The sequence below is a fragment of the Aotus nancymaae genome, unplaced genomic scaffold, assembly GCF_030222135.1.
Source record: "Aotus nancymaae isolate 86718 unplaced genomic scaffold, 86718_ANA_hifiasm-v0.15.2.pri h1tg000028l, whole genome shotgun sequence".
Lineage (NCBI taxonomy): Eukaryota > Metazoa > Chordata > Mammalia > Primates > Aotidae > Aotus > Aotus nancymaae.
This window is the reverse complement of record NW_026988441.1, coordinates 36,147,654-36,165,201: the sequence shown is the minus strand read 5'-3', so window position 1 is coordinate 36,165,201 and position 17,548 is coordinate 36,147,654. Positions and strand designations below refer to the sequence as shown.

General features: G+C 52.0%; 1 protein-coding gene across 1 annotated transcript; it reads left to right on the top strand.

Moving 5' to 3' along the window:
• Positions 1 to 988: 988 nt before the first annotated feature.
• On the top strand, positions 989 to 11,873 carry ANGPTL4 (angiopoietin like 4). The gene is made up of 7 exons (XM_064380724.1): positions 989 to 1,485; positions 2,823 to 2,933; positions 3,071 to 3,188; positions 6,104 to 6,217; positions 7,754 to 7,849; positions 7,939 to 8,220; positions 11,193 to 11,873. The coding sequence occupies exons 1-7, from the start codon at positions 1,153 to 1,155 to the stop codon at positions 11,372 to 11,374; spliced, it is 1,236 nt and encodes a 411-aa protein (XP_064236794.1). The 5' UTR covers positions 989 to 1,152; the 3' UTR covers positions 11,375 to 11,873.
• The last annotated feature ends 5,675 nt before the right edge of the window (positions 11,874 to 17,548 follow it).

Below are 17,548 nucleotides of genomic sequence, written 5' to 3'. Positions count from 1 at the left end.
CTTGTGTCTCCTCTTTCCATTCTCTAAGTTCCTGCTTTATTATAGACAAAGATCAGGACACTGAGGACCCTGGCGGTAGAGGGTAGGCTATGGGGAGTGAGGCCCTGATGCAGGTCCTGCTGCTAAGGCACTCCTAATATCTGGATCAGGGGAGAAATGGAACTCGAAGAATCTCATAAACACAGCTGCGATAACGAACCCTTTCGCGGGAAGGAACAGGCAAGCCCAGAGAAGTCTTTCCTGGGATGGAGGTCATAGGAAGCCTCCAGAAGGCGGGGACTTTTGGTGAGTCCTGGGCTTCCTGCCCCATCCCGCTGAACTCAGTTCTTTTTTTTTTTTTTTGAGACGGAGTCTCGCTCTGTCGCCCAGGATGGAGTGCAGTGGAGCGATCTCAGCTCAATGCAAACTCCCTCCCGGGTTCAAGCGATTTTCCCGCCTCAGCCTCCTGAGGAGCTGGGACTTCAGGCGCCCGCCACCACACCCAGCTAATTTTTTGTATTTTTGGTAGAAACTGGGTTTCACCATGTTGGCCAGGTTGGTCTGGAACTCTTGACCTCAGGTGATTCGCCCACCTTTGCCTCCCAAAGTGCTGGGATTACAGGAGTGAGCACCGCGCCGGGCCCTCTCCCCCTGCTTCTGACCTGCGGAACCAGGAGGTCAGGAATGACTTCCCGTCCGGGCTAAGCGAGTGCCGTCTCCCCCACTGGGCAAGGCGAGGGCCGAGTGATGGGCTTGGAATTCCACAGCCTAGAGGCGGGCACCGTGGGGGAAGGAAGAGTCACGTCTCCCACGGTTCGCATGGGAAGTCCTGCCCGAGCCTTGCACTCCCAGGGCGCCCCCTCAGGCCGCATAACTATCAGGCCTGCAAAGCACAGGACCCCACCCCCGGCCACACGCCCTGCCCCCGGCACTCCCCGCACTCCGCCTACAAGGCTCCCCCGCCCACTCCGCTCCCAACTTATAAAAACCGTCCTGGGGCGCGGCGAGCAGAAGTCGAGCTGAGCAGATCCACGACTTCGATCCGATTCTTTCCAGTGGCTTCTGCAACCAAGCGGGTAACCGCTCCCGGTCCTCCGCGTCTCCAGCCCTCGCACCTCAAGCCCCAGCGTCCCCGACAGCCCCCGCAACCCCGCTCCCAGGTTACTTGAGAGGATGCGCGGTACTCCGACGGCCGGAGCAGCCCTAGTGCTGTGCGCCGCCACTGCTGGGCTGCTGAGCGCTCAGGCCGACCCCGTGCAGTCCAAGTCGCCACGCTTTGCGTCCTGGGACGAGATGAATGTCCTGGCGCACGGACTCCTGCAGCTTGGCCAGGGGCTGCGGGAACACGCGGAACGCACCCGCGGTCAGCTGAGCGCGCTGGAGCGGCGCCTGAGCGCTTGCGGGTCCGCCTGCCAGGGAGCCAAGGGGTCCACCGCGCTCCCATTAAACCCCGGGAGCCGGGTCTCCAGCGGCGAGGTTGACCCTGAGGTCCTTCACAGCCTTCAGGTACGTGCGACCGGTGCTGGTTTTCCGCGCCGCTACTGGCCCTCCTGGCTTGGAAGGGTATGGACAGGAGAGGGAGGGAAGCGCAACTGCGGCTTCCTGGGATCCCTGGCCTCAAACGATGGTTTTCTTTTAGGAAGCCGAGGAGGGAGATTCGCTTGAGGCTATGCGTTCAAGACCGCCTAAAGCAAAATAGCGAGCCCCCCGTCTCTTCTCCACCAAAAAAATAAATAAATAAAATTAAAAATAAAATTTTTTTTTTTTTTTTTTTTTTTTGAGACGGAGTCTCGCTCTTGTTACCCAGGCTGGAGTGCAATGGCGCGATCTCGGCTCACCGCAACCTCCGCCTCCTGGGTTCAGGCAATTCTCCTGCCTCAGCCTCCTGAGTAGCTGGGATTACAGGCACGCGCCACCATGCCCAGCTAATTTTTTTTGTATTAATAGAGACGGGGTTTCACAATGTTGACCAGGATGGTCTCGATCTCTCGACCTCGTGATCCACCCGCCTCGGCCTCCCAAAGTGCTGGGATTACAGGCTTGAGCCACCGCGCCCGGCCAAAAATAAAATTTTTTTAAAAAATGGCAGGGTGCGGTGGTAATCCCAGCACTTTGGGAGGCCGAGGTGGGCCAATCACCTGAGGTCGGGAGTTTGAGACTAGCCTGGCCAATATGGAGAAACCCCATCTCTACTAAAAATACAAAAAATTAGCCGGGCATGGTGGCGCATACCTGTAATTCCAGCTACTTGGGAGGCTGAGGCAGGAGAATCGCTTGAACCTGGGAGGCGGAGTTGCAGTGAGGCCAGGTTGCACCACTGCACTCCAGCCTGGGCGACAGAGTGAGACTCCTCAAAAAAAAAAAAAAAAAAAGTAATAAAATACAAATACAAATACAAAAATTAGCCAGGCGTGGTGGTGGGCACTTGTAATCCCAGCTACTTGGGAGACTGTAGCACAAGAATCGCCTGGACTGGGAGGCAGAGGCTGCAGTGAGCCAAGATCGCACCACTGCACTCCAGCCTGGTCAACAGAGCAGGACTCTATCTGAAATAATAAAAAATAAGCCAAGCATGGAGCTGCACAGCTGTAGTCCCAGCTACTCAGGAGGCTGAGACAGGAGGATCGCTTGAGTCCAGGAGTTGGAGGCTACAGTGAGCTATGATGGCACCACTACACTCTAACCTTAGTGACAGAATGAGACTGTCTTTGGGTGAAAAAAAATAAGATAGACTCCCCTACCTGGCCTCAAAGAATGGAGATTTGGAAGGATGGATGAGTGGATGAATGAATAGATTGGAGGAGGCAAGCCAGGTCCTTACCAAGGTTTTTACCCCTCCCCAGACACAGCTCAAGGCTCAGAACAGCAGGATCCAGCAACTCTTCCACAAGGTGGCCCAGCAGCAGCGGCACCTGGAGAAGCAGCACCTGCGGATTCAGAGTCTGCAAAGCCAGGTACCCTAAGGCCAGGGGAGAACAGGTCCCTCTGATAGCTGGGATCCTAGGTGGGGAGGGAGGTGGTGAGAACTGGACCTGTGGGTGGGGACATGGGGCCAGGCATGACCTGATACCCTCCTCCTGTCCCATCCCAGGTTGGCCTCCTGGCCCCCACGCACCTAGACAGTGAGGTGGCCAAGCCTGCCCGAGGAAAGAGGCTGCCCAAGATGGCCCAGCCAGTTGACGTGGCTCACAATGCTAGCCGCCTGCACCGTGAGTGTCTGGCCCTCAAGGCCCTCTGGCAGCCACCCCACCCTATCACTTGTCACTGCTGATCCTCTCCTTGTCAGGTCCACCTTAAGGAGGAGATGTCCTGGCCTGGAGTCCCTGTGGGCCCACCAGTCTCTGGGTCAGGGCTGAGGGGGCAACTCCTTCCCCAGCCCTGACCTTGCCCAGCCAGGCCACCCCACCCTTCTCCCCTGCAAGCCAGTGGGCTCTCCCTGAAGCCCTGCTGGTCACTAATTGGGACAGAGGTGGAGAAAGAGGTATCTTGAGGTGCCGGGTGTGGTAGCTCCCGCCTGTAATGCCAGCATTTTGGGAGGCTGAGGCGGGTGGATCATGAGGTCAGGAGTTCGAGACTAGCCTGGCCAACATGGTCCTTCTCTACTAAAGATACAAAAAGTTAGCCGGGCATGGTGGCACGCACCTATAATCCTAGCTACTCAGGAGGCTGAGGCAGGAGAATCGCTTGAACCCGGGAGGCGGAAGTTGCAGTGAGCCGAGATTTCGCCATTGCACTCCAGCCTAGGCAACAGGGTGAGACTCCGTCTCAAAAAATATATATATATATATAGAGAGAGAGACATCTTGAGGGACCTGAGCTGCGGGGGTGCTGGGGAAGGTAGTAATGTGGTTCAGGGGTGCCATCCTGAAGGTTAGAACCTTCTAGGGGAGGGTGTCATGGAGCAGAAGGTGCCAGGTAGGGGTGTTTGTAGATTTCAGCCCTCCACAGTGTCTTGGAGTGTGGGAATTAGGGCTGGGAACTCCCAGCTCCCAGGCCAGAAACACTCACTCTTGCATCTTGCAAATCCAACTCTTCCTCCTCCTCCTCTTGTTCTCCTCCCTCACCCCCCGACTCCCCCAACCCCCAGCCTGCCGCCGCAGAAAGTGGGCTTTTGCTGCCATCACAAGTTTTAGGTCCTTTATTCCCAAATCTCCATTAATCTCAAATGACAGCATTTCTGCATGTGTCTCACATAGGCTCAAAGTTCTCACTCCAAGTTCATGGCCCCACGCGGTTTCCCTGAGATCCTTGTCCTACCCTGCATCTGTGGCTGTCCACAGCCAACTGGGTGAAAGTTTGGATCCCCCCCTCACACCCTAGGGTCAGTGGCAGGCTTCCAGCACTGTACACCTGAGGGCTTTCTCCTCTTCAAGCTCCTGCTCCTTCCATTCCCCACCCCACCCCCGCCAAGGCTGGGATCTTGGTGTGGTCTGGGTACTGTCCACCCTCGCAAGCCACCATTCCAGGATGAGGGGCTTCTAGCAGAAGAGTGGGGAAGCCACTGGTCCTGGGGTCCTGGCTGGGAAATTCGGTGGAAGGGGGCAGGGGTTCTGCGGGTTTGGGACTCCCAGACTCAGGCCTGCCAAGTAGGAGAAAGTTCAGAGCTGGGAAGGCAAACAGCTGGCGTATTAATGGAAGCCACACTGGTGGTTTGGCTGCGTGCCCATCCTTACTGGATGGGAGGAAAGTAGGGGAAAGGGGAGATGCCTGAGGGGCAGGAAAGCGTCTTCCTTGTCACTCTGGGCTGGCCTCCACCCCTGCCGTGCAGACTCACTTCGACCTTTCCCCTACTTTTCCGGCTGGACTCGGGGCGGTTCTTCCCAGTCTGGAGCATCTGAGCTTCCAGACATGCTCAATGCAATCCTCTCCTCCTCCCTCCCTCTTTCTCTCCTCAATCTTGCCTGGTCTCCCTCTAGCAGCTGGGACCCCAGGCAGAGCCTCTGAGACCCTCTTGCTCAGCACAGTTCTTCCTCCCCATTCTGGCCCTGCTGTCTCATTCATTCATTCATTCATTTATCAAGTCTTTTTTGTTTGTTTGTTTTTTGAGACAGAGTCTCACTCTGTTGCCCAGGTTGGAATGCAGTGGTACAATCTCAGCTCACTGCAACCTCTGCCTCCCGGGTTCAAGTGATTCTCCTGCCTCAGCCTCCCGAGTAGCTGGGATTACAGGAACACACCACCACCACATCCATCTAATTTTTACACATCCAAGTCTTTTTTTTTTTTTTTTTTTTTTTTTGAGACAGAGTCTCACTGTGTCACCCAGACTGGAGTGCAATGGCATGATCTCAGCTCAGTGCAACCTCTGCCTCCCAGGTTCAAGTGATTCTCCTGCCTCAGCCTCCTGAGGAGCTGGGATTACAGGCACCCGCCATCATATCCAGCTAATTTTTGTATTTTTACTAGAGATGGGGTTTGGCTATGTTGACCAGGCTGATCTCAAACTCCTGTCCTCAGTTGATCTGCCCACCTTGACCTCCCAAAGTGCTGGGATTACAGGTGTGAGCCACCTCACCCAGCCCATTCATCAAGTCTTTACTGAGCAGCTGCTATGTGCTGGGGCCTGTGTGGATGCTGGTGCCAGGCTGTGGGCAGAGCTGCTCCTTGTCCCCGACCTCATGGAGTCTCCATTCAGTCAGTGGAGAGACCACTCAATGAGCCCAGTGTCCAGGAGTTGGAAGTCCTTGCTCATTTCCCATTTGGGGAGCTCTGGCCTGGTCTGGGGGTGAGGCAAGGCAAGGCATCCTTCCAGAAGCTGGCACCCGGAGACAGAAGTGAGGAAAGAGAGTCCCAGGCAGGGAAACAGCATGTGCAAAGTCCCTGTGGCAGGAGGGTGTATGGTACAAGGGTGAGAAAAAAGCCTGTGTGGCCCGAAAGGGTGTGGTACAGCATGGCAGGAGGAGGATGGGGACAGGAGCTGGTCCTCCAGGTGCCTTGTGGACTATGCTGAGGAAGGCCATAGGGAGCCATGGAAGAGGTTAGGCAGATGGCAGAGGGGTGGTCATGAGATCGTATTTGCCTTTTACTTCCCTGGTCATCCACTGCTCATCCTCCAGACATGCCTGGCTCCCGAGACCCCAGAGTCTGCCCTCCTGTTTCAGCTCCCCTCTTTATCTGCCTGCAGGGCTGCCCAGGGATTGCCAGGAGCTGTTCCAGAACGGGGAGAGGCAGAGTGGACTATTTGAGATCCAGCCTCAGGGGTCTCCGCCATTCCTGGTGAACTGCAATATGACCTCAGGTAGGGTGTGCTAGCCCACCAGGGGGCGCTCTCCCCACAGGCCCAGTTGCCTTTCTTTAAATTGGGGAAAAAAAAAAAAATTAGAGGCAGGGTCTTGATGTGTTACCCAGGTTAGTCTTGAACTCCTGGGTTCAAGCAATCCTCCTACCTCAGCCTTCTGAGTAGCTTGGACTACAGGTATGTGTCACTGTGCCTGCCTGGATGTCTTTTCTTTTTTTATTTTTATTTTATTTTATTTTATTTTGAGATAGAGTTTCACTCTGTTGCCCAGACTGAAGTGTAGTGGCATGATCTCAGCTCACTGCAACCTCTGCCTCCTGGGTTCAAGTGATTCTCCTGTGTCAGCCTCCCCAGTAGCTGAGACTACAGGCACAGCCACCACACCCAGCTAATTTTTGTATTTTTAGTTGAGACAGAGTTTCACCATGTTGGTCAGGCTGGTCTCAAACTCCTGACCTCAAATGCTCCACCGACCTCGGCCTCCCAAAAGGCTGGGATTACAGGCATGAGCCACTGTGCCCAGCCTCTTTTCTTTAAAATGCAGCCCGTGCCTGGGTGTAGTGGCCCATGCCTGTAATCAGAGCACTTTGGGAGGCTGAGGCACGTGGATTACTTGAGTCCAAAAGTTCGAGACCAGCCTGGACAATTTAGCGAGACCTCGTCTTTAAAAAACTTTTGTAAAAGAAAAAAAGAGAGAGAAAAAAAATTAAAAATAACAAATAAAAGCCTTTGCTGAGAATGGTGGCACACCCCTATAGTCCCAGCTACATAGGAGGCCGAGACAGGAGGGTCGCTTGAGCCCGGGAGGCGGAGGTTGCAGTGAGCCGAGAGTGCACCACTGCACTTCAGCTTGGGTAACACAAGTGAAAGTCCATCTCAAAAAAAAAAAAAAGAAATTCAGCCTTATACCTGAACTGCCAGCACTTTGGGAGGCTGAGGTGGGTGAATCACTTGAGGTCAGGAGTTTGAGACCAGCCTGGCCAACATGGTGAAACCCCATCTCTACCAAAAATACAAACATTAGCCGGGTGTGGTGGCAGGATCCTGTAATCCCAGCTACTCGGGGGACTGAAGCACAAAAATCACTTGAGCCCAGGAGGCAGAAGTTGCAATGAGCTGAGACTGCGCCACTGTGCACCAGCCTAGGCAACAGAGTGAGACTCCATCTCTTAAAAAAAAAAATGCAGCTTTTTTTTCCATTGAGAAGGATCCCTTTCCATTATAACATGGGATCTGTGGTTGAGAACTGCAGGGGACAAACCAGTTCAGCTGGCCCAGAGAGGCTTTGCCTCTCAGATTTCCATTGCCCTCTCCCTCCCTCCCTCATTCCCTGCTGGGTTCTTGGAACAAAGATCTTCCCAAGGCCAGCCCATAATACTCCTCCCTCTGACCCACCCTTCTCTAGTCCTTCAGGGATGAGTGAGGGAGCTGCTGTCATCCTGGGTTTGGAGGGGGTTTGGTGCTTGGGAGCCAGATGAAGGAGTGGGGTCCCCTGTGAGGAAGGACTTCCTGGTGACCTTGTACCTTTCTGGACAGATGGAGGCTGGACAGTAATTCAGAGGCGCCACGATGGCTCTGTGGACTTCAACCGGCCCTGGGAAGCCTACAAGGCGGGATTCGGGGATCCCCAAGGTGGGTATTTCCTGCGGGGACAGAGGCAGGGGAAGAAGAGGGACCTTTAGAGGTGGCCCTGCCTCACTGAGTGGCCTCTCCCACTCCAGGCGAGTTCTGGCTGGGCCTGGAGAAGGTGCACAGCATCACGGGGGACCATGACAGCCGCCTGGCCGTGCAGATGCGGGACTGGGATGGCAATACCGAGTTGCTGCAGTTCCCTGTGCACCTGGGTGGTGAGGATACGGCCTACAGCCTGCAGCTCACCTCGTCCATGGCCGGTCAGCTGGGTGCCACTGCTGTCTCGCCCAGCGGCCTCTCTGTGCCCTTCTCCACTTGGGACCAAGATCACGACCTCCGCGGGGACAAGAACTGCGCCAAGAGCCTCTCTGGTGAGCAGACTCTGCCAGGCCACACCCAGCCAGTGCCTCCCCTCCTCACCCTTCTGCTGCTCTGTCCTGCCTTCAACCCAAAGTGCATCTATTTCCTACCCGCTCTTCCTTACAAGCCATGTGCATGACCGGGCCACTGACTTAGCCACTCTGGCCTCAGTTTTCCCATACTTAACAGGGTCTCGACTGGCCAGGCGTGGTGGCTCACGCTTGTAATCCCAGCACTTTGGGAGACCGAGGCGGGCTGATCACTTGAGGTCAGGAGTTCGTGATCAGCCTGACAAACATGGTAAAACTCCATCTCAACTAAAATACAAAATTTAGCTGGACATGGTAGCAGGTGCCTGTAATCCCAGCTACTTGGGAGGCTGAGGCAGGAGAATAGCTTGAACCCGGGAGGCAGAGGTTGCAGTGAGCTGACATCGTGTCACTGCACTCCAGCCTGGGCAGCAAATTGAGATTCTGTCTCAAAAAAAAAATTATTTCTTTTCTTTTCTCTTTCTTTCTTTTCTTTCTTTTTTTTTCTTTTTATTATTATTATTATTATTTGAGACAGAGTTTTGCTCGTTACCCAGGCTGGAGTGCAACTGCGCAATCTCAGCTCACCGCAACCTCTGCCTCCCAGGTTCAAGTGATTCTCCTGCCTCAGCCTCCCGAGTAGCTGGGACTATAGGCATGCACCACCATGCCCAGATAGTTTTGTATTTTTAGTAGAGACGGGGTTTCTCCATGTTGGTCAGGCTGGCCTGGAACTCCTGACCGCAGGTGATCTACCTTCCTCGGCCTCCCAAAGTGCTGGGATTACAGGTGAATCACCACACCTGGCCTGACCATCTTTGTTTTTATTTACTTATTTATTTTTTGGGATGGAGTCTTGCTGTCTCCCAGGCTGGAGAGCAAGTATGGTGATCTTGGCTCACTGCAGCCTCCCAGGTTCAAGTGATTCTCCTGGCTCAGCCTCCTGAGTAGCTGGGATTACAGGCACCTGCCAGCACGACTGGCTAAGTTTTTGTGTTTTTGTAGAGACAGTGTTTCACCATGTTGGCCAGGCTGGTCTTTAATTCCTAACCTCAAGTGATTCCACCACCTCCTTGGCCTCCCAAAGTGCTGAGATTACAGGTGTCAGTCATGACACCCAGCCACACGACCATCTTTAAAATGGTGCCTACTCCATAGGATTCTTTTTCTTTTTTTTTTTTTTTTAGAAACATGGTCTCGCTCTGTCACCCAGGGTGGAGTGCAGTGGTGTGATCATAGCTCACTGCAGCTTGGATCTCCCTGGGCTGAAGTAAAGGCTGAGACTGGGTGTGGTAGCTTCACGCCTGTAATCCCAGCGATTTGGGAGACCAAGGAGGGAGGATCACTTGATCCCAGGAGTTTGACAGCAGCCTGGGCAATATAGGGAGACCCTGTCTCTATAAAAAAACACAAAAATTGTCCAGGCATGGTGGCTCATGTCTGTAATCCCAGCACCTTGGGAGGCTGAGGCAGGTGGATCATGAGGTCAGGAGTTCAAGACCAGCCTGGCCAACATAGTGAAACATCGTCTCTACTAAAAATACAAAAATTAACTGGGCATGATGGCACATGCATGTAGTCCCAGCTACTCAGGAGACTAAGGTAGGAGAATTGCTTGAACCTGGGAGGTGGAGGCTGCAGTAAGCCAAGATCGTGCCATTGCACTTCAGCCTTAGTGACGGAATCAGACCCTGTCTTTTGGGGAACAAGACTCCATTTTGGCTCCATTTTGGTAAAACAAAAACAAAAATTAGCCAGGCACAGTAATCCCAGCACTTTGAGAGGCTGAAGCGAGTGGATCACTTGAGCCCAGGAGACCAGCCTGGGCAACATGGTGAAATCCCATCTCTATTAAAAATGCAAAAAACTAGCTGGGCATGGTAGTGCATGTCTGTGGTCCCATCTACTCAGGAGGCTGAGGCGGGAGGATCTCTTGATCCTAGGAAGTCAAGGCTGCAGTGGGCCGAGATTGCGCCACTGCACTCAAGCCTGGGCGACAGAGTGAGACCCTGCCTCAAAAGAAAAAAAAAAGCCAGGCACAGTGGCTCACATCTGTGGTCTTAGCTACTTGGGAGGCTCAGGTAGGAGGATCACTTGAGCCCAGGAGGCAAATGCTGCATTGAGCCATGACCACACCATTGCACTCCAGCCTGGGCAACAGAGCCACACCCTGTCTTAAAAACAATTTTTTCTTTTTTCTTTTTTCTTTTTTTTTTAAAGATGGGGTTTCACCATGTTGGTCAGGCAGGTCTTAAACTCCCGCCCTCAGGTGATCTGCCCGCCTTGGCCTCCAAAGTGCTTGGATTATAGGCGTGAGCCACTACACCTGGCCAAAAACAATTTTTTTTTAACCTAAAAATAAGGCCAGACATGGTGGTTCACGCCTATAATCCCAGCACTTTGGGAGGCCGAGGCAGGTGGATCAACCGAAGTCAGGAGTTCGAGACCAGCCTGGCCAACATAGTGAAACCCCGTTTCTACTAAAAATACAGAAACTAGCTGGGTGTGATGGTGGGTGCCTGTAATCTCAGCTACTGAGGAGGCTGAGGCATGACAATCCCTTGAACCTGGGAGGCAGAAGTAGCAGTGAGCTGAGATTGCACCACTGTACTCCAGCCTGGGCAATAAAGTGAGACTCAGTCTCAAAAAAAAAAAAAAAAAAGACTGAAAATTAGCCGGGTGTGGTGGCGAGTGCCTGTGATCACAGCTACTCTGGAGGCTGAGGCATGACAATCCCTTGAACCTGGGAGGTGAAGGTTGCAATGAGTCGAGATCATGCCACTGAACTCCAGGCTGGGTAACACTAAGACTTAGTCTAAAAAAAAAAAAAAAGTTAAGTCCAAAGCCCAGCCTGGTCCCCAACCTGTCTCATCCTCCACTCCATCCCCATCTCCTTCCAGTCCCATTCGTGGCCCAAAGACCTGACCATGTTCCTTCTCTCCTGACCCTGGCAGGAGGCTGGTGGTTTGGCACCTGCAGCCATTCCAACCTCAACGGCCAGTACTTCCGCTCCATCCCACAGCATCGGCAGGAGCGTAAGAAGGGAATCTTCTGGAAGACCTGGCGGGGCCGCTACTACCCACTGCAGGCCACTACCATCTTGATCCAGCCCATAGCAGCAGGGGCAGCCTCCTAGCCTTCTGGCAGGGCCTGGTCCCAGGCTCACAGAGGATGGTGACTCTAGGCTCTGCCCGAGGATGTGGGCACTCCCTGCCTGGGCAGGGGCTCCAAGGAGGGGCCATCTGGAACCTCATGGACGGAGAAGACCACGACTGGAGAAGCCCTTTTTCTGAGTGCAGGGGGGTTGGACACATTGCCCCCTGAGATCAGGGCCGCAGGACACGCACAGACCCTGGAGGCGTGGACAGAAGGGCATGGAGCTTCACTCCTCGGCCGGGGAGCTGGGGATGCAGAGGGACCACTTGGGACCAGCCAGGCTGGCCTCAATGGTGGACTCAGTCACATTGACTGACTGGGGGACCAGGGCTCACACGGGTCGAGAAAGCCCTCATGGTGCTCGTGCTGTTGTGTGTAGGTCCCATAGGGACACAAGTAGATGCCAATGATATCTGGACAGACATCACAGAGTTCTTGGAATAAAAGCAACCTCAGAACACTTTGTGGTTTTTTTTCAATATGTTTTCTTGCTTTGTTTTTCTTTTCTTTTTTTTTTTTTTGGTTCGCAAATCTAAGTTACCCTTAGTTTGTTTTAAACAAAAAGTGGACAAAGTCCATGTAAACATGTTCCCAGGGCCGGGCATGGTGGCTCATACCTGTAATCCCAGCCCTTTGGGAGGCCAAGGTGGGCAGATCACTTGAGGTCAGGAGTTCAAGATCAGCCTGGCCAACATGGTGAAATCCCGTCTCTACAATAAAAACACAAAAAATTAGCTGGGCGTGGTGGTGCGTGCCTATAATCCCAGCTACTTGGGAGACTGAGGCAGGAGAATCACTTGAACCCAGGAGGTGGAGGTTGCAGTGAGTCAAGATGGTGCCACTGCACTCCAGCCTGAGTGACAGAGCAAGACTCTGTCTCAAAAATAAATAAATATATAAGGAAAGAAAGAAAAATTAATCATCATTGAATGCCATATATCTAGGACATATGTGGCAACAAATATGAAAAACAACATCTGCCCATGTCCTGAATCCCAGCTGCTGTTAATCTTTCTTTTTTTTTTTTTTTTTTTGAGACAGAGTCTCACTCTGATGCCCAGGCTGGAGTGCAGTGGTGTGATCTGGGCTCACTGCAACCTCTGCCTCCCAGGTCCAAGTGATTCTCCTGCCTTGGCCTCCTAAGTAGGTGGAATTACAGGTGCCCACCACCGGCCCTGGCTAATTTTTGTATTTTTAGCAGAGACAGGGTTTGGCCAGACTGACTTCAAACCCCTGATCTGAAGTGATCTGCCCACCTCAGCTTCCCAAAGTGGTGGGATTAATAGACATGAGCCACCACACCTGGCCTGTTAATCTATTTTTGCCCCAGTATCTCCCTTCTTGTTCTAGAAGAAAAAACCTCTGTGATTTCCTGGTCTTGACCCTTCCTGGCAGGTGCTGGGGACACAGCGGTTTACGTGGGGCTGTGGCTGGGTGTGGATGGCAAACTCTTTAGCTTTGTAGAGGTATGTCCTATGCTGCCAGACCAGGGAGGCTGGAGGCTGCCCTCTCCAGGTTCCTTGTTGACGGATGTCCTGTACAGAGCAGACTTAGAGATTCTCTCTGAGCCCACTGTCACTGGAGCTGGTGGTGAGCCCAGCCTGCAGGAGAAGGGCTTCCTCTAGATATACCTTCTTCACTTCCAGGCTCTGCCAAAGATGGGCTCATCTCTTTAACATCACCCTTTTTCTTTTTTTTTCTTTTCTTTTTTTTTTTTGAGATGGAGACTCATTCTGTTGCCCAGGCTGGAGTACAGTGGCGCAATCTTGGCTTACTACAACCTCCACCTCTTGGGTTCAAGCAATTCTCCTGCCTCAGCCTCCCAAGTAGCTGGGATTACAGGCACCTGCCACCACACCTAGCTAATTTTTGTAGTTTTTTTTAGTAGAGACAGGGTTTCACCAGGTTGACCAGGCTGGTCTTGAACTCCCGACCTCATGATTCACCCACCTTGGCCTCCCAAAGTGCTGGGATGACAGGCGTGAGCCACTGTGCCCAGCCACCTCATCCTTTTTCCTGCAGCCACTTTGACCCCAAAGCATTTCCTGCCCCTCCAATCTGGGAGGTGATCAGAAACCAGGTAAGAAGTGATTAGAATCACCTGGCCCTCCAACCTGGGGAACAACAGAAAGAAAAAAAACCACCACGGCAGGAAACTAACAAGGGGCTAGGAAGCCCAGATGTAAACCTGGACCCGTTAAACTCCAGAGCTGCAGCTCTAAATGATATTCCTCTCCTGGGCCATACAAGCTCATTGGCCCCAGTTCCTGCATTTGGAAAATGGGGATAGTTACCCCACCCCTCCATGCCACCACCCCTTCCTGGCCTCATGGTGTCGGGAGAGGGTGGTGCAGAATTAGCAAGGCATTAATATTCAACACAGGCTGGGTGCGGTGGCTGGTGACTGCAATCCCAGCACTTTGGGAGGCTGAGGCTGGAAGATCTTGGAGTTTGAGACCAGCCTAAGCAACACAGCAAGACCTTATCTCTACAGTAAACTTTTTTCTTTTTTTTAGTAGAGACAGGGTTTCACCATGTTGGCCAGGCTGGCTGGAACTCTTGACCTCAGTTGATCCAACCGCCTCGGACTCACAAAGTGCTAGGATTACAGGCATGAGCTGCCGAACCTGGCCTACAGTAAATTTTTAAAAAGGCTGGGCACGGTGACTCGTGCCTGTAATCCCAACACTTTGGGAGGCTGAGGCAGGTGGATCACAAGGTCAGGAGTTCAAGACCAGCCTGGCCAACATGGTGAAAATCTGTCTCTACTAAAAATACAAAAAATTAGCTGGGCATGGTGGCGCATGCCTGTAATTCCAGCTACTCGGGAGGCTAAGGCAGGAGAATCGCTTGAAGCTAGGAGGCGGAGGTTGCATTGAGACGAGATTACGCCACTGCACTCCAGCCTTGGCAACAAGAGGGAAACTCCATCTCAAAAAAAAGAAAAGCTTTTAAACAAGGAGTAACATAGTCTGACTTTTTTTTTTTTTGAGATGGAGTTTCACTCTTGTTACCCAGGCTGGAGTGCAATGGCGCGATCTTGGCTCACTGCAACCTCCGCCTCCTGGGTTCAGGCAATTCTCCTGCCTCAGCCTCCTGAGTAGCTGGGATTACAGGCACACGCCACCGTGCCCAGTTAATTTTTTGTATTTTTAGTAGACAGGGTGTCACCATGCTGACCAGGATGGTCTCGATCTCTTGACCTCATGATCCATCCGCCTCGGGCTCCCAAAGTGCTGGGATTACAGGCGTAAGCCACCGCGCCCGGCCGACTTATGTTTTTAAAAGCTCCCTCAGGCTGAGTATGATGGCTCAGATTTATAATCCAGCACTCTGGGAGGCCGAGATGGGAGGATTACTTGAGCCCAGGAGTTTGAGACCAGCCTGGGCAACATAGTAAGACCATATCTCTACACAAAAAGAGAAAAATTAGCCGGGCATGGTGGCACACACTTGTGGTCCTGGCTACTCGGGAGGCAGAGGCAGGAGGATCACTTGAGCGCAGGAGATTGAGGCTGCAGTGAGTCATGAATGCACCGGGCAACAGAGACCCTGTCTCTAAAAACAAAGAAAAAAATTCCCTCCGACTACTGTGGACAAAGGAGGACACAGCAGCTCTGGTTCAGGGAGTGAGAATGGGCGTCAGGATCAGGTGGTGGTAGTAAAGGGGGTAAGAAGTGATCAGAATCAGGGCCAGGCTTGTTGGCTCATGCCTGTAAAGCCAGCACTTTGGGAAGCCAAGGTAGGGGGATCACTTGGGCCAGGAGTTGCAGACCAGCCTGGCCAACATTGAGAAACCCTGTCTCTAATAAAAATACAAAAATTAGCTGGGCGTGGTTGTGCATGCCTGTAATTCTGGCTATTTGGGAGGCTGAGGCATGAGAAGAATAGCTTGAACCCAGAGGGTGGAGGTTGCCTTGAGCTGAGATTGTGCTACTGAGCTCTATCCTGGGCAACAGAGCAAAACCCTGCTTCAAAAACAAACAAATAAACAAAAATCAAGAGAAATTTCAGAGGGAGGAGAGACAGAATAAGGCAATTGAGGGAGGTAAAGGGAGAGAGGCAAAGGGTGGGAGGCAGAGAGGAGAATATGAGGAGAGAGAAATCCATGACCTCTGACTTCAATGGGAGGGAGGGAAGGAGAGATGGAGACACAAGACAGGGAGTGGATATGGGGAAGGAGTCAAAAGTGTTTATGGGATGTGTTACACAAAACTTATAGGAGGCCATTATTTTGGACTGACCTCCTACACCAGGCCCAACAAACTAAAACAAAATGGAGTCACTCATGCTAAAGTCCTACATGAGCAAACTGAAACTAAGTTGTTTATTTGACCTTCTAAGAAATCAGGAGAAAGAGGTAAGATAGCCAAATCTCCAGCCAGGTCAGTTTTAGCTAGCATGATAAGGAAGTCCTCTCTGCTTTAAGCTTTACAAGAAAAGTAACTTTGGGCTCAGTGCAGTGGTGGCTCATGCCTGTAATCCCAGCACTTTGGGAGGTCAAGGCAGGAGGATCACTTGAGCTCAGGAGTTCAAATCTAGCCTGGGCAACATGGCAAGACCCTGTCTCTGCAGAAAAATTAGCTGGGCATGGTGGCACATGCCTGTGATCTTAGCTCCTCAAAAGGCTGAGGTGGGCGGACTGCTTGAGCCCAGGAAGTTGAGGCTGCAGTGAGCTATGATTGCACCACTGCACTCCAGCCTGGGTGACAGAGCAAGACTCAGACTCCAAAAAAAAAGGAAACTTTAAAATGACCAATCCATGTTTGTTTGTTTTTTTAAGTTGGAGTTCTGCTCTTCTTACCCAGACTGGAGTGCAGTGGTGCAATCTCAGCTCACTACAACCTCTGCCTCCTGGGTTCAAGAGATTCTCCTGCCTCAACCTCCTGAGTAGCTGGGATTACAGGCACCCACCACTGCACCTGGCTAATTTTTTTGTATTTTTAGTAGAGATAGGGTTTCACCATGTTGGTCAGGCTGGTCTGAAACTCCTGACCTCAGGTGATCCACCCACCTGGGCCTCCCAAAGTGCTGGGATTACAGACGTGAGCCACTGCACCCTGCCTCTACATTTTATTTTCTGTTTCTGCTTCCTTGGCCCTTTTCCTGCCTGTAAAACCAACCTGCCTGCTCAGCTCCTGGGAAAAGTAGTTTCATTTTGTGAAATGCAGTGTTGCCCGACTGTAGAATTGCAAATGAAATCAAGTAAACCCTTTAAACTAAATGTGTTGTGATTTTGTTTTTTGACAGATGCCCAATGAGATTCAAGAGGGGATGAAGATTCAAGAGGCAGTAATAGTGACTGCTCTAATGGCCAGCACATCGGCTGTGTGCTTATTCCCCACTGTATAAACATATTTATTCAGCACTGGGGAAGTTACAGCAGTGATGAGGACAGATACAGTCCCTGACCTCATGAGGCTGATATGCTGTTAACCGAGGACAAAAAACAAACAGATCAATGGATCAAGAAAGCCATGGTTTTTTTTGTTTTGTTTTGTTTTAGACAGGGTCTTGCTCTGTTGCCCAAGTTGGAGTGCAGTGGGGTGATCATGATTCACTGCAGCCTCGACCTCCCAGCTCAAACAATCCTTCCACCTCGGCCTCCGAAGTATCTGGGACCAAGGCATGCAGCACCACACCTGGCTAATTTATTTTTATTTTTATTTATTTATTTTGCCTGTTAGACCTTCCTTGATTTTTTTTTTTTTTTTTTTTTGAAGAGACTGGGTTTTGACACGTTGCCCAGGCTGGTCTTAGCTCCTGGCCTTAAGTGATCTTCCGACCTCAGCCTCCCCAAAGTGCATGTTTACAAGCATGAGCTACCCCAGCTGGCCAAAAAAAAGCAATGTATACTTTATGTTAATAATATTGCATTTTGGGCCGGGCACAGTGGCTCACACCTGTAATTCCAGCACTTTGGGAGGCCGAGATGGGTGGATCACCTGATATCAGGAGTTCGAGACCAGCCTGACCAACATGGAGAAACCCTGTCTCTACTAAAATTAGCTGGGCGTGGTGGCGCATGCCTGTAATCCCAGCTATTCAGGAGGCTGAGGCAGGAGTATCGCTTGAACTCGGGAGGTGGATTTGCAGTGAGCCGAGATCGCTCCATTGCACTCCAGCCTGGGCAACAAGAGCAAAACTGTCTCAA